Source organism: Rousettus aegyptiacus, unplaced genomic scaffold (genome assembly GCF_014176215.1).
Source record: "Rousettus aegyptiacus isolate mRouAeg1 unplaced genomic scaffold, mRouAeg1.p scaffold_m13_p_3, whole genome shotgun sequence".
NCBI lineage: Eukaryota > Metazoa > Chordata > Mammalia > Chiroptera > Pteropodidae > Rousettus > Rousettus aegyptiacus.
In genome coordinates this window covers 30,486,442-30,509,968 of record NW_023416306.1, presented here as the reverse complement: position 1 = coordinate 30,509,968, position 23,527 = coordinate 30,486,442, and the positions used below count along the sequence as shown (strand labels likewise).

At 35.6% G+C, this 23,527-nt stretch overlaps 1 protein-coding gene and 1 pseudogene across 8 annotated transcripts in view; both read left to right on the top strand.

Annotated features, from left to right (window-relative positions):
- Positions 1–23,527, top strand: part of UNC13B (unc-13 homolog B) — a 171,034-nt gene that overhangs the window by 35,289 nt on the left and 112,218 nt on the right. For all 8 annotated transcript variants that reach the window (XM_016130260.2, XM_036218387.1, XM_036218388.1 and 5 more), the window contains exons 2-7: positions 438–467; positions 2,839–2,938; positions 5,475–5,592; positions 6,823–6,946; positions 11,085–11,158; positions 19,106–19,163. In XM_016130260.2, the coding sequence (XP_015985746.2) occupies positions 438–467; positions 2,839–2,938; positions 5,475–5,592; positions 6,823–6,946; positions 11,085–11,158; positions 19,106–19,163 (504 nt within the window). The remainder of the gene's footprint in view (positions 1–437; positions 468–2,838; positions 2,939–5,474; positions 5,593–6,822; positions 6,947–11,084; positions 11,159–19,105; positions 19,164–23,527) is intronic.
- LOC107502771 lies at positions 474–2,825 on the top strand (annotated as a pseudogene).

Sequence of the window (23,527 nt, the reverse complement as noted above, 5' to 3'; positions counted from 1 at the left end):
TTTCCCAGAAAGAAGTTACTTCTCACTCTTCTTAAAACCCATTGTCTAGATCGTACTTGTTATGCTCTTCTTTTGGCATGAATGGAATAGAGGGAATTTCTATGATGAGTTTTAAATAGGAACACACATATCTTAAACCTTAAAAAGATATATGACATGAAACTGGTTGCCTGTCACAGAAGTGACTTAGTTCCCTCTACCTCCTTGTCAGGAGGCTGCAAGAATTTCTGAGTTGAGTATGAAATTAGATTGGATGACTTTTAACTCTCTATCTTCAAGCTTTGATCAGAAGTCCCAGCTTCTTTTCTCTTTTAAAGACTTAGGCTTAAAAATCTTGATCTGATTCGACCTTCGCCTTGTAGGTGCTCATGAAATGTTGATTAAATAAATTAATCTGCAAAAATTCTTCATGGTGTCCCTTTTTTTCTCTCTTACAGTTAAAAGAGCCAAATTCCAGGGTTCACCAGGTAAGACCTGCCTCTAATTATGTCCCCCCATACTTGCTGTGATTTAAAAGCAACCTTTTAGTTCTGCTCCGGCAGACATTGAGCAGCAGCCATGGCTCTGCGCTACCCAGTGGCCATGGGCCTCAACAAGAGTTACAAGGTGGCCAAGAACGTGAGAAAGCTGAGGCACAGCTGCCCCATGGGCACCTCTCCAAGCACACCACATTTGTGCGGGTCGGGATCCAAGAGGTGTGTGGCTTTGGCCCCTACAAGCAGTGCACCATGGAGCTGCTCAAGGTCTTTAAGGACAAGCAGGCCTTGAAGTTCATTGAGGGTGAGGACATTCGGGTCAAGAGGAAGCGAGAAGAGCAAGGATGACTGAGCACCAGCCCCCCACCCCCACCCCGTCTCCCATAAAGCCTTTTCAGAAGAAGAGCAGTCTTTAAAAAAAACAATTTCATTCAACTTGTGGATTAATTTAATTAACTTAATTCATTACATTAATTAAAAAATCAATATGGGCAGGTGTTGGTCAGGGGGTACAAAGTTTCAGTTAGGTAAGATAAAATAATTTCTGGAGATCTAATGTCTGTAATTAACAGGAATCCTATACTTGAAATTTGCTCAGAGTATCTTAAATACTCCCGACACACACACACTCTCTCTCTTTCACCCACTCACACACTCACAGAAGATGGTCTGTTAGGTGATATGTTAATTTTTTTGTGGTGATTATTTCACAATATATACATATATCAAATCATCAAGTGTTATACCTTAAAACGTACAATTTTTAGTTGTCAATTATACCTCAGTAAAACTGGAAAAAAACATCAATGCTGTCATAAAATGTTAAAGAAATCCTTAATAATACTAGATAATATGAAGAAACTTTTTAATCTTTGCCCATCTGAAGGTAGAAAATGATGTCTCTTTATTTTAGTACATATTTCCTTAATTGTGAATGTGAAATTACTTTGGTTCCTGCTGGGGAAAAGAGAGAGACCTGAGTGTTACTGGGAAGAAAATTGAACATGGTTGGGAACCCAGGAAAATCTGGAAAACTAAACTTTGGATGCAACAGGAACTAAAGCACTTTCTGAGCTTACTGCTCTCTCTGCTGGTTCCAGGTTAGGACTTCTCTTAGAATCTGTTCTGTTCTCCTTTCTCTTTTAGCTGGCTTTCTGTGCTTGCCTAAAGCACATAGTGACATTTCCAGTGGAGTTTGCCTCACCTTTGAGCTTCATCACCAATCATCAATTTTAACTATTTCTTTATTTCCCTGTTTAAAATCTTTTGAAAGGGACTCATCTTGGTCTCAGCATTTGGCTAGCCCATGGATTGACTGCTCTTGGGTGGCATCTGCCCCTGGTCTAATCAGCATTGCTTGGTTATGGGAAATGGAGTGAAAAAAGTCATATGATAAAACATAGCTCAGTGTTCTGTTGAAGTGGTAATGAATGGGGATTGTATATAAACTACTTAACTTTTTAATGATGCTTAAGAGAAAGATTTACCTGTTGTTAGAAGTGTATGACATGGCTCATTTTCTCACATCTCTAACATTAGACAATCATTTTTAGCAGTCTTTGCAAGTTTGATGAGTCATGAATGATTGTCTTCTTTTTTTCATTCTGTAAAATTATGATTAATTTCTTACACAGAAAAGTGAACTCTCAGTTCAGTGCCCCTAATCATGGCTGATGTGAAGGTAGTAGGGTGAGTGTGGAATTGGTGCTATATTAAGAAGTAGGTCATACTTCTGAGTTTTGAGTTCCAGGCCACCTACCTTTGTTTAGTACTCAACTTTTACTCTCAGGTTAGAGAATACCCTTTTCCCAATTCTGTGATAACATTTCTGATAACTGAATAGATCTAGCTTGAAATCCACTTCCTTTATAGGGATTTATCCTGAATTCTTATCCCTTTCAACAGCTAGAGGTAACCCTTTCCTCTTCTGCAATCCTTTATTTTTCTCTTATGGTACTTATTTTTTATTTTTATTTTTCATTTTATTTTTTTGTTACTTATTTTTTTCTACATTGAAAGTTACATTTTATTAGATTAAATAAATCAGAACAGGAAATATCAATGTATCTTATCCTGTATTTCATGAAACTTTTGTTTTAGTTTACATGTGTATAGGTGTATCTCCTGGGTCAAATATAAAATATATTTCTTAAATTTGCAAAAACAGTTACAGATTATGCTTTTGAAGGGAGTGTGTGTTTTATATATTCTTTTGCAACTTTACTATGCTTATAATGATGCTTCATTATACAATATATATTTTCATTTTTCTTTAATGCTTTAATTTAGGTATTATTTAATTCCAAGGGCTTTATCAATCTGAACACTAAGTATTACATCTTCACTTTGCATTTTTTCAAAGATAAATTTAACACATATGTGACCCTGAAAGTACAGAACGTGAAGAGCACAACTGTAGCAGTTCGTGGTGATCAGCCTTCTTGGGAACAAGATTTTATGTTGTAAGTACTTTGCAGCAGCAACTCGCCTACAATATTTGATAATCTTTCCAAGGTAATCATGTTGGATTAAACAATTAGAGGATGAAGATTTTGTGTGTGTCGAAGATTTATAAAATTAAATATTTATAAAATTTATGTGTCCAAGATTTATAAAATTCAATATTTTAAAACATTTTAATCTGTTAACATGTTAAATATTCTTTTTGAAAACTTCAGAGTTACAGGAACTAGTGAGGTGTGGTAGGTGAAGTATATCTGCAGTTTTCTCTCGTGGATTCTTTCTTCTTAGAGATGAATTATGAATGTGAGTAAACTCCCAGTTAATTTATGTATATGAAAATACTAGTTGGTTTTTCACATTGGTCAGAATTAGGATGCAATACAATATACTTAACATGATATTAAACATAACTTAATCTTTCTTTGATACTCAGAAGACTTCTTGAAGAAATGTGGTTATGCATGTAAGAGTGTGTGTGTACCCAAGTAATCTGCTTATATGCCTTTTGCTTTATGGGGTAAATTGCCCTACATTCATCTGGTTAATAGAATAAGTAAACATTAGTAGAATTTCTTACCTATAACACAAAGTTTAATATATTATGATTGTAAGTGCTGGCTTTTAAAGACTGTTTTCCCCCCTTAAGTTTCAGAAATCTTTCTCCCTGCTCTAGAAAAGTAGAAAAAATTGTAGAATATCATTTTGAAGGACTGGATAAATCACTGGGAAAAGTGCCAGTTTTCATATCTGTAAAGTTCTACCTTTCTTACAAGCTTATGCTTGTTTTGGGGAAGGTGGGGATGAGGGGATCAAACAAGAAAATGTATTAAAATTTCTGAGAAATTTGAAATTGAAGTGAAATTGCTTTTCAAGTGAAATTGCTCAGAGAGACATAGGGATGATTATTATTTTTATGTGGAAACATTCATTCTTCTGGGCTTTTAATATATTATAGTACTATTTGGGAAACTTTTTGTGGTTAAAAGATAAGATTGTGAGGGCTTGGGCTAAGACAATAGAAGAAGGAATATAGAGAGAAAAGGATTGATAGAAGATGCTAAGCAGGTAGAACTGAGATTATCTTGGATGATTGGGTGAGTCGCCACTCATTAGGATGGGAGATGATATGAGATCAGTTGCCAAGCTTAAGATGCAAAGCTTATATTTGAGGTTCTTACAAGGCCTCAAAGGTAGGAGTTGAGGTATAGAAGATGGTTAGAAACCAGAAAACTTGGCACTCGGGGAAGAAGTGTGGGTTGGAGGAATGTTTTGGTTAGTTGAAGCTATAGGATAGGTATAGGTAAGAAAGCTTAGGGAAAAGATTATGGAGGATGAGAATAGCGCCTGGTGTAAAGCCTGGCGAGCACCAACATTTAAAGAGGGGACAGAGGAAACTAAGAAGGAGTGAATAGAGAGTAGAAAGAGACAAGAGAGACACAAGATAGTAATGTCTTAGAAGCTGATGGCTGCGAACTGGGGCTTCAAGAAGAAAGAGGCCAGTGATGTCACATTTCTTACTGTGCTTCTCCCTCCAGATTCCCTCTCTCAATTATTAGTGATGTGAAAATGTGACCGCTTGTTCTTTTCTTTACATAGTTAGTGCACAATGTCACCTATAAACAGTTTATTTAAGTCTCTTCCCATATCACAGGTCTGGCTATGGTATATAAACCTAGCAATCTTTTCTTCCAACTTCTAGTTGGCTGTAATAATCACTTACAGTTATAATTGTTCACAGCATGTGAAACGGTGATCTTCTGCAGCCTCTCATCAGCATACCTACCTTTATTCTTGTGTGTATTTATTTTCCAATTTCCCATAGCACTTCCCCTTCCAACCCTGCTGTGATGTGTGTGAATTTTCTTTCCTGTCGCCTACCTTGAAATGTGTGAATTTTGCCCTCTTCCCTTTTATGCATGGGTTTTATTAGCTACCTTATCTGCCGTTCTGCTCCTATTCATTATACTCCTACTCTGTCCCTTTGTCACTGGCAACTCCATTACTGGTCTCTTGTCTCCCTTTAGTGGCAGTATCTAATATTTATTTTGGTACTTCTAATTATTTATCATTAATATTTTTGTATCTTATTTCCAGGATTGTTCATTTCTTAAGGGCAAGGAAGGCATCTTTACCTATTACTGTGAATTTGCCTAGCCTGGAATTTTATGTATACATATATACATATACTGTTGTTTGAGTTAGTAGAAGAAACTTCCCCAGAGCTCTGTGAAACTGCATTATCTAAATCTTGGTCGTAGCTCCAAAGGAGAGGGGACAGATTGACAAAGACATTTTTTTATGGATACCCAACACAGGTTTCTGGGAACCTAAACAGTGGTTGCAGTAATCTGGGACATTTTGATTTTCCCTGATAGCAGGACCGTGGTGTGTATTTATTTTCCAATGACAGGAAGCAGCTACCTCTCCTGGTTTGCTAAAACTTGCTAAAATTCAAGTTTTAGCAAAACAGGAAAGGCAGCTGTTTCCTTCATATTACCTGGCTTTCTTTAAAGGGCTCTTTTTTCTTTCCTTTAGTGAGATTAGTCGCCTGGATCTGGGTCTAAGTGTGGAGGTATGGAACAAGGGACTGATCTGGGACACCATGGTGGGGACCGTGTGGATTGCGCTGAAGACTATTCGACAGTCAGATGAGGTCAGTTATTTCATTGCCCACTTGGAGCTATGGTTCTCGCCCTTGCTTCTCTGCATTCTATCCCCATTCAACTAATATTCATTCAGGTATTTCAGATTGTTCTGCCTCCCTTTCTAGTGAGAGGACATGCAACCAGCCTATTCCTAACCTCACCCAGAGGTTTAGGGGATTTTATTTAGGTCTCATCTTCTCTCTGCCCTGTGACTGAATTCAGGTGGTAGAGCACCTCTTTAGACTTATCAGGTAGACAGCCCCTTTTTAGTACTCTCTCTGTGTGTGTGTGTGTGTGTGTGTGTGTGTGTGTGTGTGTGTGTGTGTGTGTGTTTGTGTGTGTGTGTGTGCATGTATGTGAGAGATTGATATAGGGTACCTGTGGTTTCTACCTTTCCCCCTAACACGTTAGTAGAAGGAGTCCCATTAAATTTCCTCAGCCACCTATCTGTGTCTTGGTCTCTGCTCATTGTCCTGTTCTCTGCTTTTTTTCTTTGGGTTACGAATCCCCAGGGAACTGGTTTCAGTCTTCCTTCTTCTATATGTAACCCTGACAGAGTTTAAGGAACTACCAGGTTTGGCAGTTGGTATTCACACTGTCACTGTACATTATTTTCAAGACAACTCCCATTCCACTTTCACAGATTAGAATGTAACTCAGCATAACTTCCCTATAGACACTCATTCTAAACCTGGATGGAATCTAGTGTATTCCTATTTGGCTTTTGCATGGACTATGAGTTTTCTCTAGGAGTGGGGACGGTGAGGGTGTGCCTCTCCTTTCTAAATTTCTTTTACTCCTGGCTAGGTCTCTGCAACCCCAGGCAGATAGATGGGCAGTTCATATTCATTGTAGCCCCAATTCAGATCTATTTAACTAGTAATGTGGGTAGCTCTTTACTGACTAGAAATAATGACACATGAAGTGACATAGTCATTAAGAGTTGTGCAGATTAAATATTGATCCATGGAGATGCTTGATTTTTCACTTTGGTGCTCCGTAAGTTCTCTCCTCAGTGGGCTTGCAGAGAGCTGAGCAAAGTGAAAGCTGCTCTCCCACCAAAGAGGGGTAACAAGCCACATGCAGGAGAGGCAGGAGGTGACAGTGTTATGTTTGCCTCATCAGGATGCAGGTGACCCTCAGAAGCTCCCAAACAAGGAAATTCAATGAAAAACACCTGGCTCTTAAACCAAGAGGGGATTCATAGAAAAGTTTAACTTTAGATCTCTGTTTTCTAGGAAGGGCCTGGAGAGTGGTCTACGTTGGAGGCAGAGACATTAATGAAAGATGATGAGATATGTGGAACTAAAAACCCAACTCCTCATAAAATTTTGCTTGATACAAGATTTGAGTTGCCTTTTGGTGAGTCTATTTGATTAGATTTTTAAAACCATATAATACTTTTGCCATACTGTTTGAAGTTGTTTGCTCATTGTTTCATTACTGTCTTTTGTCAGCCATCTCTTTTGAGGGCATTCTGTCTTCCTTCACTGTGTCGCCTATCATGCCTAGCCCAGGGGTAGTGCAAAGTGGACTCTAAAATGGTGTTCATTAAAGAATCTACAATAAAACCATTCTCTTCAAATCATCTAGTTTTCTATGTCTATTGTAATTTATGAAATATTTCCTTATTACAGAACATCAATAATTCTTTTGATATTTAACATTGTCTTGAAGTGAATATATACCTTACCTGTCAATTTCAACATACAAGTAGCACTAATAAATAGAATAGTAATTTAAAAGGTAATTTTTTAAAAATCACAAAAAATACAGGTTCCTGGTAAAAATTCAAATAGTACAGAAATGTATATAAATAAAAGTCATTTCTCTTCCCACTTTCTTTAACCTCCTTTGCATTCCCTTTGCAGTAAAGTGGTAAACAGCTATTAACTTTCTTGTGTCTTGGTTTAGACATAAGAAATTTCTTTTGTAGCAATATATCTTGAAGTTGGATCATACTCTATATACTACATATAGAGAAACAATTTCGCACTGAATAATAACATTTCAGTCAGTGACAGACCTCATGTACAGTGGTGGTATACCATGTAGCCTAGGTGTGTAGTAGGCTATACTATCTAGATTTATATAAGTAAACTCTGCTGTTCTCACAATGACAAAATGGCCTGATGACGTATATCTCAGAACATACCCTATTGTTAAGTAGTGCATGACTATATATAGTGTCGTATAAACCACGAAAGCATATTATCTTGGACATTGTTCTGTGTTATCTTTAAGGCATATCTTCCTGATCCGGACAGCTACCTACAACAAATTATCTAAGCAATCCTTTATTAATTGACATGTAGGTTGGTCCTGGTATTTTTCGTATTATATACAGCTGTAATGAACAGCTTTGTATAGCTGTGCCATTTATGAGTCTAGAATAAAGTCCTTGAAGTAAAATTTAAAGAATAGGTCAAACAATATGTGCATCATTATTTTTTACAGTACTACAAAGTTATTTGTTAGGAAGATTGTACCATTGTATATTCTTACCAACTATGTCTGAGGCGTCCTTTTTCTGAACATCTTTGTCAACATTTTGTACTTTGCAATTTTAACCTAATTGTTTTAAATATCTTGTTTTAATGTAGTTTAATTTTAACTTTGACTGTTCACATTATTTATGTTCACATATACTTGTTGTTGCTATTATTTTATGATTTCAGTCTACTTAGATCTTGTACCTTATGATATATTAAGCAAAAATGGTGTAAAAATTCCAGTAAGCTCAGGAATAACTAATAGAACAATTATTACTTCAGAAAAATAGAAAGGAAAACTTTCTAGAGTGTCTGTAGGCTGTTACAGGTGAAGAGGATAAACTGGAGTTCTTACTTAGGGCTTAGCTGCTCGTATTTTTAGTGCTGTGGTCTTGGCTGTACTTATCTGGAATGGAGTTTGTTTTGGCTGAGGTGAAAGGGGCAGGGGTGGTAATGGGTCTTGGTTCAAATACCACAGAAATTGGCTGTTTAAAGTTTCAGTAGATTTTCTCAAATAAATGTTTTTTCTTTTTTTAAAATTAAGTTTATTGGGGTAACATTGGTTAATACAATTATGTAATTTTCAGGTGTACATTATAATTTGACATCTATATATTCTATTGTGTGTTTACCACCCAAAGTCCAGTTTCCTTCAGCTACCATATATTTGATCTCCTTTACCCTCTTCACTCTCCCCCTACCCCCCTATATTTGACCCCCTTTACCCTGTCTACCTCCCCCCTCCTCCACCACCCCCTATCCTCCGGTAACCACTAGTCCATTGTCCATGTCCATACGTCTCTGTTTGTCCTGTTTGTTTGTTGCTTTTAAGTTTATATCCCACATATAAGTGATCTCATGTGATTTTCAACTTTTTCTGTCTGGTTTATTTTGCTTAGCATGATTATCTCGAGGTCCATCCATGTTGTCACAAATGGCAATATTTCATCTCTTCTTATGGCTGAGTAATATTCCATTGTATATATGTACCACAGCTTCTTTAGCCAATCATCTATCATAGGACACTTCGGTTGCTTCCATGTCCTGGATACTGTGAATAATGCTGCTATGAACTTTGGTGTGCAAGTATCTTTTTGAATATGGGTTTTCAAGTCTTTGAGGTAAATACCCAGGAGAGGGATTGCCGGATTGTATGGTAGATCAATTCTTAGTTTTTTTAAGGACCCTCCATACTGTTTTCCATAGTGGCTGTACCAATTTGCAGTTCCACCAGCAGCATATGAAGGTTCCTTTTTCTCTGCATCCTCTCCAGCATTTGTTATTACTTGTCCTGTTGATTATTGCTATTCTAACAGATATGAGATGGTATTTCATTGTGGTTTTGAGTTCCTAATAGCTAGTGATGTTGAGCATCTTTTCATGTATTTGTGGCTGTTTATATGTCCTCTAGGGAGAAGTGTCTGTTCAGGTCCTCTGCCCGGTTTTTGATTGGATCGTATCTTTTTTGTTGTTGTTGAGTCATATGAGTTCTTTGTATATTTTGGATATTAGGCCCTTATCGGAAGCATTGCTTGCAAATATATTTTCCCATTCGGATGGTTGTCTCTTTACCTTGTTGACAGTTTCTTTTGCTGAGCAGAAACTTTTTAGTTTGATGTAGTCCCATCCATTTATTTTTGCTTTTACTTCCCTTGCCTTTGAGATCAAATTCATAAAATCCTCTTTAAGTCCAAGGTCCTCGAGTTTAGTTTCTATGTTTTCTTCTATGCATTTTATTGTTTCAGGTCTTATATCGAATAAATGTTTTTTCATTTGCCGTATGCCTTTAGGACTGTATCCAGAGACAGTCCTAATTCTGATCTATGTCGTAGTAGGTGTCAGAATTTCCTTCCTTTTGAAGGCTAAATAATGTTCCATTGTATGTAGATAGTACATTTGCTTATTCATTAATTCATTGATGGACACTTGGGTTCCTTCCATATTTTAGCTATTGTGAATAATGCTGCTGTGAACATGGATGTGCAAATATCTCATTGAGATTCTGCTTTCAGTTCTTTTGGGTCTAACCCAGAAGTGAAATTTCTGGACCATATGGTAATTCTATTTTTAATTTTTTGAAGAATCTCCATATTATTTTTCATAGTGTCTGTACTATTTTATACTTCCATCAACAGTGTTTAGGGGTTCTAGTTTCCCCACATCCTTGCCAACACTTGTTATTTTCTGTTTTTCTTTTTTTTTTTTTTTGATAGTAGCCATCCTAATGGGTGTGAAGTGTATCTCATTGTAGTTTTGATTGGTATTTCTGTAATGATTGTTGATGGTGAACATCTTTTCATGTGCTTATTGACCATTTGTATATCTTCTGAGATAACAAATTCTTATATATACATTTCTTGGAGAAATATCTGTCAAGTCCTTTGTCCATTTCTGAATTGGGTTTTTGTTTTGTTGTTGTTGACTTTTAGAAGTTCTATATGTTCTGGGTATTAATCTCTTATCAGATATATGATTTGCAAATATTTTCTCATTCTGTTCTGTTCTATTCTATTCTATTCTATTTCTATTTCTATTTCTATTTCTATTCTATTCATCTATATGTCTGTTATATCACTATCACACTGTTTGTTTACTGTAGCTTTATAGTAAGTTTCGAGATTAGGAAATGAGTCCTCCAGCTTTGTTTTTCTTTCTCAAGATTGTTTTGGATATTTAGAGTCCTTTGAGATCTCATGAATTTTAGGATAGGGTTTCTATTTCTGCAAAAAAAAAAAAAAAGAACACTGGGATTTTGAATCTGTAGATCATTTTGGGTAGTATTGACATCTTAACAGTATTAAGTCTTCTGATCCAATGGGAATAGTAGTACGTTATTTTTGTGTGTGTGTGAAGTTTCAAGTAAATGTTCATAGCAAGAACAGAGCTACCAGTCAAATTAGTCCGTCACTACCATCCTTGTAATTTTTATTATTGTGACTGAATAAAGAATTATTGACCCATGATTAAATTATTAACCAGGTAATATGCTTCCTTCTTTTTCATGGTAGATATCCCAGAGGAGGAAGCCAGATATTGGACCTATAAATTGGAGCAAATCAATGCCTTGGGAGCTGAAAATGAGGTAGGAACTGCCTTATTTGCAATATAAAGAAATGGAGAAAATCTATTAATAGTATGTCAGTGGAGGGAGTCGTGAGCATGTTGAAGAATGAGAGAAATTAAACTGTGTGAAAGGCAGCTGTGAGATTGCCTAACATTTCATTAGAAGGATTTTTGTCCTAATTTTTCTGTTCTTCCTATTGTTCTCCAGAAGTGGCTGAATTGGCACTAGCCTGGCTCTAGACCATTAAGGAAGGAGCCTAGGGAAACTGTTCTTGTTACACAGATGAATAGAAGGCATTTCTTTTGCTCATTCCAGATTTTTGGATATAGATCCCATTTGTTTGCTCTTTTTAGGGATGTTTAGACTATTGCATTGCTTGGTCCTAACTTATCTCTAGGGATGGATCTAGTGCATAGAAGAGAACACAACTCAATCTGGGCCATCAGAAATGGGGAATGTTTTTAATATTGGTGGAAGGAAAAGATAAATTATTTTACTTTTGAACATGGTGGACTATCAGCAAATTGGTCTGATTATAAGGTAGAAGTCAGAGTGCCTGGAGATATTTCAGTAGAAATGTCTGGTAAGCAACTTCATGAGAGAATCTGAAGCTCAGGGTTGGATGGGATGGGGAACTAACTATAGGTGTAGGGTTTGGATTCATCAACATAATGGTAGCAATTGAAGTCATAGGATTAGACGAGCTCACTCAGATTGAGTATGTAGAAAGAGTATTAAAGAAGAAGGATAAAACCTTGGGAAACATCAAAGATAGAATCTTGAGAAACAAGAGAGACTGAGAAAGAGCTGCATGAAGGAAAGAGAACCAGAAAAACTTTATGGAACAAGGAAAGAAAGTTTTAAGGCAGCAATTCTTGATAGGGTTAAATGTTACCAAGAACAAAGAAGATGAACAGTGAAATGGAGCTGTTGGATTTGGCAATTAATGACCAGCATCCAGAGATAACTGCAGGAAGCAAAAATGCAGTTACTAGTTTCCTAGGACTGCCATAACAAAGTATTATAAACTGAATAGCTTATAGCAACTGAAATTTATTCTGTCACAGTTCTGGAGGCTAGAATTTTAAAATCAAGGTCAGTTGGTCTGGTCACTTCCTTCTGGAGGCTCTGAGGAAGAAACTACCCTACCCCATGCCTCTTTTCTATCTTCTTATGGGTCCCACCAGTCCTTGCTGTTCCTTGGCTTGTAGGCACATCATCAGTCTCTGCTTCCATGATTACATGCCTCCCTATGTATGTTTCTCTGTCATCACAATATGTTATACCCTCTTTCTATGTCTGTGTCCAAATTTCCATTCATCTTATAAGGACACCAGACATTGGATAAATTTTTTTTTAATTATTTTTTATTTTTTGTTTTTACATTGGATTAATTTGATTCCATCTGCAGAGAGATTACATTCACAGATACTAGGAATTAGGACTTCAGCATATCTTTTTGAGGGACACAATGAGTTAAACCAAAGATAAAGAAATGGAATTTGAGACAAGTGCAAACTACTTATTTCAGGATTTTCTCTAACCTCACCAAAATTTTTAGTAGGTTTTCTATTATTAAGCTGCATAACTCTTCTCTTGCCAGAGCTAGCACCCCAACTTTTCCTTGTTGAAAGCTCCAATCTGTCTTTTCCCCTTGATAAATGGCCAAAATCCACTTTATCCTTGCATCCATTTTTCACTTTGTGGTTTTGTTTTCCCAGAGCCTGGCTGCGGAGTAGTATACAGCCTTTTAAACTCCCATCTTCCTTGTTTTCCTAGTAAAGAAACTTGCTGTACTTTGCTGTATCACTGTACGAAATCAGATGAAGGGATTAAAACAATAAAAAATAAATATAACGTACAAATATTGCAGAATTTTACAAGTTCTAAAAATGGTGATTCTTGGTCTGTGGTTCCCAACTCGGAGATTTTTGCTTTCTGCTCCCATTCTAGGATATGGAGCTCACTAAGTTTACTTTCCTTCCTACATCACCCTGTTTTTTTTTTAAAGAGCTTTATTGAAATATAGTTTACATGTTTTACAATTCACATGTACATTTAAAGTGTCCAATTTAGTGGCTTTTAGTGTATTAACAGAGTTCTACATCCATCACAATTAATTTTGCCCCATAAAAAACCTTGTGCCCTTAGCTATTTACATTCCATTCCCCTCATCCTTCTCAGTCCTAAGGAACCACCAGCCTACTTTCTATCTCTGTACATTTGCTTATTCTGGATATTTCATATAAATAGAATTATACAATATGTGATCCTTTGTGACCGTCTTCTTTTACTTAGCCTAATATTGTCAAAGTTTCTAGTACTTTGTAGAATAAATCAGTACTCCATTCTTTTTTATTGTCAAATAATATTCCATCGATGGTTATACTATATTCATTCGTCAGTTGATGGACAATTTGGTTGTTTCCGCTTTTTGGCTCTTACGGATAATGCTGCTATGAGCATTCATGTACAAGTTTTCGTTTGGACATATGTTTTCTATTCTCTTGGGCATATATATACCTGGGGATCAATTGCTGGATGAGATGGTAACATGTTTAATTGTTTTAGAAACTGCCAGACTGTTTTACAAAGTGGTCATACCATTTTATATTCCCATTAGCAGTGTATAAGAGTTCCAGTTTCTCCATGTCCTTGCCAACACTTGTTATCTGTATTTTTGATTATAGCCATCTTATTATGTGTGAAGTGGTATCTCACTGTGATTTCCCCTTTGTTTAAAAACTTAATCGTTGAAATTTTTTATCGTGCAAAAATCTTTCCTCTTTTTTTCCTGGGATGTTTTAAAACCAATCCCAAACATCACCTCATCTCACCCATCCATAAATATATCAGTATACATCTTTAACAGATAATGCATTAAAAAAATACTCCATTAACATCAAATTTAACAATAATTTATTTTCAAAAAATTTTTTATTTTATTAGTTTTAAGTATATAGTACATTGGTTAGACATTTATATAGTTTATGAAACGATCCACCGATTACCTTTTCTCTCCTCTGGCTCTACACCTAGCTGTTACATTGCTGCTGACTGCATTCCCTGTGCTGTGCTCCCCATCCCCATGACCAACTATCAGCTACTAATTTGTACTTCTTTAACCCATCACCCCTTTTTCCAAGCTCCCTAATCTCCCTCCCTTCTGGCCATCGCCAGATTGTCCTCTATATTTGTGAGTCTATTTTTGATTAGTTTGTTCTTTTCATTCCTTAGATTCTGCATATAAGTGAAATCATATGGTATTTATCTTTGTCTGACTTATTTCGCTCAGCGTAATCTCTGGGTTCATTCATATTGTTGCAAATGGTAGGTTTTTTTCATTTTTTTATGGCTGAGTAATCTTCTGTTGTATATATGAACCATAACTTCTTTATCCAAACATCTGTTGATGGGCATTTAGGTTGCTTCCATATCTTGGCTGTTGTAAATAGTGCTGCCATGAACATAGGGATGCATAGATCTTTATGAATTATAGTTTTGTTTTACTTTGGATAAATACCCAGACATACAATTGCAAGATCAAAAGGTATATTCATTTTTAATTTTTTGAGGAACCTCCAGACTGTTTTATATAATGGCTATACCAATTTGCAATCCCACCAACAGTATATGAGGGTTCCCTTTTATCCACCTCCTTGCCAACACTTGTTGTTCTTTGATTTATTGATGATAGCCATTCCGACTGGTGTGAGGTGATATCTCATTGTGGTTTTAATTCGCATTTCTCTGATGGTTTGTAACCTTGAGCACCTTTTCTTATGTTTATTGGCCATCTATATTTCCTTTTTGGAGAAATGTCTATTTAGGCCTTCTGCTCATTTTTTATTTTTTTGTTTGTTTTTTATTATTGAATTGTATGAGTTCTTTATATATTTTGAATATTAACCACTATCAGTTGTGTCATAAGTGAATATCTTCTCTTATTTAGTGGGACATCTTTTTGTTTTGTTAATGGTTCCTTTGCTATGCAGAAACATTTTAGTTTGATGTAGTCCCATTCATTTATTTTTTCTTTTGTTTCCCTTGCCTGAGGAGATATGTCTGAAAAGAAATTACTGGTAGCACTATTAGAGAGATTATTGCCTATATTTTCTTCTAGAAGTTTTGTGGTTTTAGGTCTTACATTTAAGTCTTTAAACCATTTTGAGTATATTTTATATGGTGTAAGAAGGTGGTCTAATATCATTTTTTTTGCATGTATCTGTCCAATTTTCCCAACACCATTTATTGAAGAGATTGTCTTTACCCCATTTTATATTCTTGCCTCCTTTGTCATATATTAAATGAGCTATAGATATGGATTTATTTCTGGGCTCTCTATTCTGTTCTAAAAGTAATTCCTTAATATTATCTAATACCTAGTCTGAGTTCAAATGTCCTTTATTGTCTCAAAGATTTTTTTTTCACAGTTAATTTGTTCAATTCAAAATCTAAACAATTTGTACATTTTTGGTCATGTCTTTTAAATCATTTTTATTCTATAGTTGTTTCCCTTTCCCTCATTTGTTGTGTAGAACTCTACACATTCTGTATTTGGCTGATTAGATATTCCCAAGGTTTCATTTGCCATTTACTTCTTTTAAAGTGAAAATTTTATGTAGTAGTTGGAGGATTAAATTGAGATTTAGATTGAAGTTTTTTTCTTTTTGGTAGGCAGATGGTGTCTGATCTCACTTTTAGTGATGCTACGTTTCAACAGTGGCTTCAACTAGTGTCAGCCTATTTCATCTGTTATAAAGTGATTCCACCAACCTTTCTTCTGATGGTTTTAACAGCATGAAAAAATTTTAAGCAGATATAAAATCAGAAGAAATAGTAAATTAAAACCAGTATACCTACTTTCAGGTTTCAATAAGATTTGGTCAAACTTGCTGCAAAATAATTTTAAAAATACAGTGTAGAGTATTATCTTTATATTCTACAGTATGTAATGGTTCACTTACATTATATCCTTTTAGGTCCAGAAGCACCAAGTTAAGACTGGCTTGGTGATCTACCACTATATATTTGGAATGTACCACCATTTATTGCTTTTCCTCTCCATGGACAATTAGGTTTTTATTACAAGTGCATGTTCCAGTGAACATCCCTGAGCCTGTTTCTTTATGCTTATGTTTGAGAGACTCCCTGGATATATATAGAAGTAGAATTGCTTGGTTGTGGCATATGCTCTGTTCAACCTTACTAAATAGTGCTAAATTGCTCTCTAAAATAATCATACCAATTTACATCCCCATTTTTCTTCTTCTCTATATCCTTAATAAAACTCAGTATTAGCAGATTTTACTCATCTAATGAGTTTAGAGCATTATTTTAATTTTCATTTTTTGTGTTTATTGGTGATATTCAGTCATTTATTTACCAAATAACTTATGGATCACTATGTACCAGGCATGTTGTAGGTGCTTGGCATATGTCAGAAGTTAAAACAAAGATCCTTGTTCTCATGGATCAGATAGGAGAGACAATGAGCAGGAAATGTGATAAATATGGTAAGTGTTAGAACTAGTATTGGTATATTATTAACTAAAAGTTAATATTTTTACTTATTTTTATTATATTTTATTACATTATTAACTAACTCCCCCCTCAAAATCCATAGTCTTCCTCCCCTGCCCCCCACCTGCTCCTGGCCAGATTTCTTTAGTTTTTATCTCATATTTTTTTTCTGTTCTGGGATCTCATCCAGGACATTGTGTTACATTTAGTTGTCTTATCTCCTTCTTAGGCTCCTCTTAGCTGTGATATTTTCTCAGACCCTCCTTGTTTTTATGACCACTTATTTAAAAAAAATTCATTGTGTAAAACACCCAGTGTAATTTTTAATAGTTGGAGTGAAAGTGGGGAGACTTGTTTTTTCCCCGTGTATAAGGGGAATGCTTCATGAGTCGTAAAGTATAATGTTTACTGTAGATTTTGATAGATAGCCTTTATCAGATTACCCTTTCTGCTTTTTAAGAATTTTTGTCATGAAAAAGGAAGGGATTTATTCAAGGCCTTTTCTGCATCTATTAGATCACATAGCTTTTCTCCTGTAATCTGCTTATTGTGGTGAATTACATGAATAGATTTTCAGATGTTGAACTATCCTTTAATTTATAGACCACCTGGTTATATGTTCAGCATATATATGCACACATACAATATATTTTCACATGTAAATATAACATTTATAGTGGAGAATATGAATTTGGTTTGGTAATCTATTTAGGATTTTTGCATTTGTATTTATAAATGAGGTTGGTCTGTAATTTTCATTTTTTGTACTGTTTTTTCTTTTTTTGTTTTTTTTGTACATAGGTATCGTAGATGTTTTCTTAGTTCTTTTAACGTTATTGATTAGGTTCTAGTTGGTCTTCAACTTCCTGCCTTGGGCCTTGAAGAGATTCATTAAATATATCTCAGAATATCTACTCTCATCGCTTATGTCTGAATTCTAGTTTAATACTTAAAGTTTTATGGTTTCCTTACTGTTACGCCTGTGTGCTCACTACAAAAACAATCATTATTTATAATGGTTATTATTTATAACTAAGCCTCTTTGTTACTGTGGAGTGGGTCACTTAACCTTCAAGAAATTTTGAATATTTTTATGATTGGTAGTTTTACTAATACTCTCTTATCTTATATAATTGTGGTTGACTTTTTATCCTTCCTTAATGGAGGTAGTAATAGCAGATATTTGTATCATAGTTTATTGTTTATAAAATACTTTACATATAAAAGTATATTTATTTACAAAAAGTGTTTTATATTTCGGATTTAATCCCTTTGAAATGCTCTTCACCACCAACGCTACTATATAAGCCATCAGATTTGCCTGTATATTTGTAACAATAGTCTATTTCCTCTCTTGTTGCCTACAGTTCATCTTACACAGCATACAGAATGATTTTTAAAGTACAATCAAGTCATATATCTCTCATATTTAAAATTGTAAGTGGCTTCTCAGTACGCTAGAAATAAAATCCAAACTCCTTACTGTGATTTACAAACTCTATTCCCTCAGTTCTGAAATCAAGGCCTTGAACATAATAGGTACTCAAGAAATATCTGTCGAATAAATGCCTCATTTGTTGGCAGTGTTAGAGAAGCTCTTTCTTGCCCAGGATCTCATAGCTTATTAATAGGATTAATAAGTGGCAGAGTCAGGACTAAAACCCCAGATCTCATATTTGCAAGTTGATGGACCAAATTATATTCTTCTAATTCTTCAATGGTCTCTGAACCAAACTTCTGTTTTTTAGACTCTGTGTACCTGCGTTAATTTGTTTATGCCTCTTTCTGTTTTGCCTTTCTAAATTCTACACAACCTCAAGACTTGAGCTTAATTCAGCTTTTTTTTCTAGAATATTTTTTTAATGGCTTTGGTACTCTTTTTTTTGGTGGCGATGATATGGGGGTAGGTTGGGTTGGGGAGGCTACAGTATAGGTGGAAAGGACACTCTAGTAGATACCAGATGTTGCATTATATGCTTAAATAATTTCACTGACTTCCCACATGATCTTGTGAGGGAAGAAGCACTTACTTTTATTTTAAAGATAAGAAAACCCAGTCTCAGGTTTTCTGTTCCATCACCCAAATGGGGAAATCTATAGGAAAACTTAGAGGACTGAGTTTTCTAAGGCTTCTCTAAGCTATCTAAGGCTAAGCATTCTACAGCTGCCTGGCAGAGCTGGAAGGGTGCCCAGATACCGTTGGTCAGGACAGCCTCTCTGCTATCCTACTTTAGCTTATCGCATTTGAGTGCTCTATCTGATAGTCTGGCATGTATGTCAGGATCCCACAGGGAAGTCAGTGGCAGAATCATTTGTTTCTGTTCAGTAAAAAATTTGACTCTAGTCAAATGCTAGACCTTTTTACAGGTAGCTGCTATTTTTTTCCCCTCCTTTTACTTGGGTTTCTTAATTATGTGTTTTTTTCCTCCTTTCTGCTTCTAGTATCCTATTCAAGAAGAAAGCCTGAGGAAGTCATTGCCCACTGCTGCCGCCCAGTGTTGTAAGTGAGAAACTTGTCTCTGAATCTCTTAATCACAGCTTTCTGTGAGTTCTCCGAAAGTGGCTCATGTGGCATTGGGGAGGGTATTGGTGTGTGTTAACAGAAGCTATTCCAGAAGCACACCTACTTAGGCCTATACTGCCAATGGCTCTCTGCCCAATAGCTTTAGGAAGAGGTCTTTTGGTTTTCTCTGGCTGTGGGCAGGGCAATGGTGCTCATCTTTTTTCTCCACTTGCCAGCTTTCATCCCTGAAGGAATGGTTTTACTCACTCTCTCTTCATTTACCTGTATTTATTCTTTAAGGCTCAGTTTAAATGTCATCACCTCTGGGAAATCTTCCTGCTGTTTTTTCCTTCCCCCAAGTCTAGTTGAGTTGTCTCTCCTCTGCTTCCTTAGTACAATGGGCATATATTCATTATATAGCCGATCTATATTGTAATTGGTATATATTTCTTTTACAAGAACACATTTTTTTAAAGTCATAGACATTCTTCCATTTTGTATTCCTACTGTCTGTCTTCATACCTGATAACATAATACAGTAAGCCTCAACAAAGTTTGACAAATGGTGGACTGAGAGAACTTGCCATTTCTTCTAGATTAACTTATTCAGACTATGCAGATTTCTTCTTGAAACAAGCCATGCATTATTAGAATATAATAACCTTTTCTCAATTTCTCTTAAAATAGCTTGAGGATATCAAAAGGACTGAACTGGAGTCTATTCTCTCACTTTTTCAATGTGTGTGTGCGCGTGTGTCTTTGTGTGTGTTTTGTGCTGCTTTTGTTTACTGTTGTTTTTCCGTATCAAATGTCAAACTCTTATCAACTGCAGGTTGAAAGTGGTAGTAATGGTGGTAGTAATCATCGTAGTAATACTAGTAATAAGAACCGTAGTAGCTAACACATTTTGAGGTCTTAAAGTTTGCCAGATGCTGCTCTAAGAACTAACATGTGCTTCACAACAGCCCTAAGACACAGATTTTACTCTTGTCTCCATTTTTCAGATGAGGAAACTGAGGCATACAGAGATTGAGTAATTTGCCACAAATCATTTAGGTTGTAAATGGCAAAGTAAATATTCAAACAGAGACAACCTGATTCAATAGCCTATGTCTTTCTTGAACCACTGTTATACTACTTCCATCATATTGTTTGAGAGAATTAAAACCTCCATTTGTGGTTTGTAAATCCATTGGTTGCCTTCTGTTCTACAAGCTGCTTTCCTGATAAAAGTAAGACCAATGGCAGAGGTCACATTTTTTTCTTTACTTAAAGAAAACCTGCTATTTTTCATATCATTTATTACTTTTTTTTTTTTTGCTATTTAAGACTTAGAATTTATCAAACATTTAAGTTTATAGGCGATCAGAAGAATCTGAATTGAAAAGCTGGCTGTGATTTAAAAGTCTATAGGTCATCTCTAAAATTTATTATAATGAGCTAATTTTGATATTTTTTAAATCTTTTAAACCTTTTGCAGTACTGCTAACGAGAAGTGAAATGGAATGATTGAAGACTTCACTTCCCATTTCTTCCTGGGCCCATTCGATGAAGTGCATTTGAAGCGATTAAATAGCAAATGCCAAGGGGCCAGTAGTAAATAAGTGGCCATAAATAATCAGTGTGTTTATTAATTCTCATACATATTTCATCTGTTTACTGACTAATTTTTATTCTATGAATAGTCTGTTCCTAGCTTTCGACTACTCCTGCATATATTTTTATTTTGAAAAATTTTAAAGTTACAGAAAAGTTGAGAATTATACAACAAGCACCCATTTACACCTTACTGGAATCAGTGACTAGCATTTTGCCTCATTTGCTCTCCCTCCTTCCCACCTCTCTCTCATATCTTTATTTCTCTCTCTATATATACATACACAAAAATACACACATGTATTTTATGAATCATTTGAGTATAAGGCATCATGACATATCAGCATTTATTTCCTAAGACCCGGACAGTCTATATAACCAAAATACCATTATCAGAATCAAGAAATTTAACAGTCATACAATAATATTATATAATACAGTCTATAGAAAGAATTCTCCAATTGTTCCACAGATATTTTTATAGCTCTCCCTCACCCACCCTCCCCCCACCTACACTGTATGATCAATTAAGAATGCATATTTTATTTGGTTGACCTGACTTTTTAATTTTCTTAATAATAATAAAAGCCTTATTTTTTTGGTTATTTATGACACTGCTATTCTTTTTTCCAATTAGAAAAATATTTAATTCTAATGATAATGTCTAACATAGATGGATGAGTATATATTAGTACAGGTTTCTAGGAAGCAGTTTTGGCAATATGTACCGAGACCCTTTAAAATATTCACAGCCTTTGATTCAGCAATTGAGTTTCTGGAAATTTATCCTAAGTAATCAAGAAGCAGACAAAGATTTGTGGACAGAGATGTGCACTGCAAAATCTTTTAAATAGCAAAATTTCAAAATGACTAAATAGTTAATAAATAAATGATAATAGCCAAAAGAGTGAATATTATACATTTATTTTAAATTGTGCTTTGAATAATAAATGAGGGAAATTTTCACAAAAGTAAGTTAAAAATTATACAAATTTCTCCTGTATGTATGTATGTGTATGTGTATATATATAATGTACATATATAATTTAAGATTTACTGCTATGGATTGAATTGCATACCGCTCAAATTAATAATAATAGCCCCCAATACGACTACTTGGAAATGAGGCCTGTGAAGAGATGATAAAGGTTAAATGAGATCATAAGAATGAGACCTTAATCTGATAAGATGGTGCATTTATAAAAAGAGTAAGAGATAATAGAGCTGTCTGTGTGAGTACATAGCAGGAAGGTGACCATCTGTGAGCCAAGAAGAACCTTCACCAGGAGTAGAATTGGGCTGGCACCTTGATCTTGAACTTCCTAGCTTCCAAAACTGTGTGATACACATTTCTATTGTTTAAGCCACCCAGTCTTTGGTATTTTGTTATGGCAGCCTGAGCAGACTAATACAGATTTTGGTGACAAAAGGTGGGGTGCTGCTGTAACAAATACCTACAGATGTAGAAGTGGCTTTGGGCTGGAAGAATTTCAAGGTGTATGCTAGAAAAAGCCAAGATTACTGTGAAGGGACTGTTGACAGAAATATGGATGTTAAAGGCCATTCTGGAGAAGTCTCAGATGGAAATGAGGAACGGTTTATTGGAAATTGGATAAAAGGCTATCCTTGTTATAAAGTAGCAACAAACTTGGCTAAATTGTTTGTTTTGTGAAAGGTAGAATTTGTGAGCATTCAAATTGGATATTTAGCAGAGGAGATTTCTAAGTATTGAAGGTGTGACTTGGGTCTTCCTTACTCCTTATAGTAAAATGTGAAAGGAAAGATTTGAAGAAGGAAATGTTAAGCAAAAAGTGGCCCCTCTGAAACAGAAGGAAACAGCCTTGCCTTATGGGCCTGAGCTTGGAGATTGAGAAAGTTTTTAGCCTATCCATGTTGTAAAAAATGAGAAAGCTTGTTTTGAAGAGAATACTAAAGAGATCATAGGTAGAACTCATGGACTTAGTCATCCCAGCAGAAGCCAGAAATAGAGATGAGATTATACCAGAGACATTGCTAATTTCAATTAGAGGGCAGAGAAAGAGGGACGGGATTGAAGGAAGGCTCTTGGACTTCTTGGATTCTATAGGACCAGACCATAGAATTATTTGGCTGTAAATGTGTGCTATTCTTGAGGAAAGGGAAGAATGACTTGGGAGGTGATTCTGAGAGTATCAGAGCTTCCACTCCCAGTACAGGCCCATAAGGCAAGACTGTTTCCTTCTGTTTCAGAGGGGGCCACTGCAGAGAGTCAGGGGGACAAGGCCAGGACCTATCTTTCCTATTTCTCCCTGGTGGAATGGAAATACCTCTCTTATGCCTGTTCCTGTTCTAACATTGTATTTTAGAAGCACCTAACTTGTCTGGTTTCACAGGTTTAACACTGGAGAGGAATTTTGCCTCAGGATGAATCATACCTGGAGTCTCATATCTGATTTAGCTGATATTTAAATGAGACTTTGGACTTTCAATTTGAGTTGATGCTGGAATGAGTTAAGACTTTGGGGGCTGTTAGGATGGAATGAATATATTTTGCATGTGATAAGGACATGAATTTTGGGAGGTCAGGGGCAGAATGCCATGGGTTTAATTGTGTCTCCCTCTCTAAAACTCATATGTTGAAATCTTAACACCCCCTAAATTCCCACCCCTGTGATTGTAATTAGAGATAGAGCCTATGAGGAAGAAGTGTTAAAGGTTAAATGAGGTCCTAGAGTGGGCCCCTAATCATACAGGACTGGTGCCCTTTTATAAAAAGGAAGAGATAC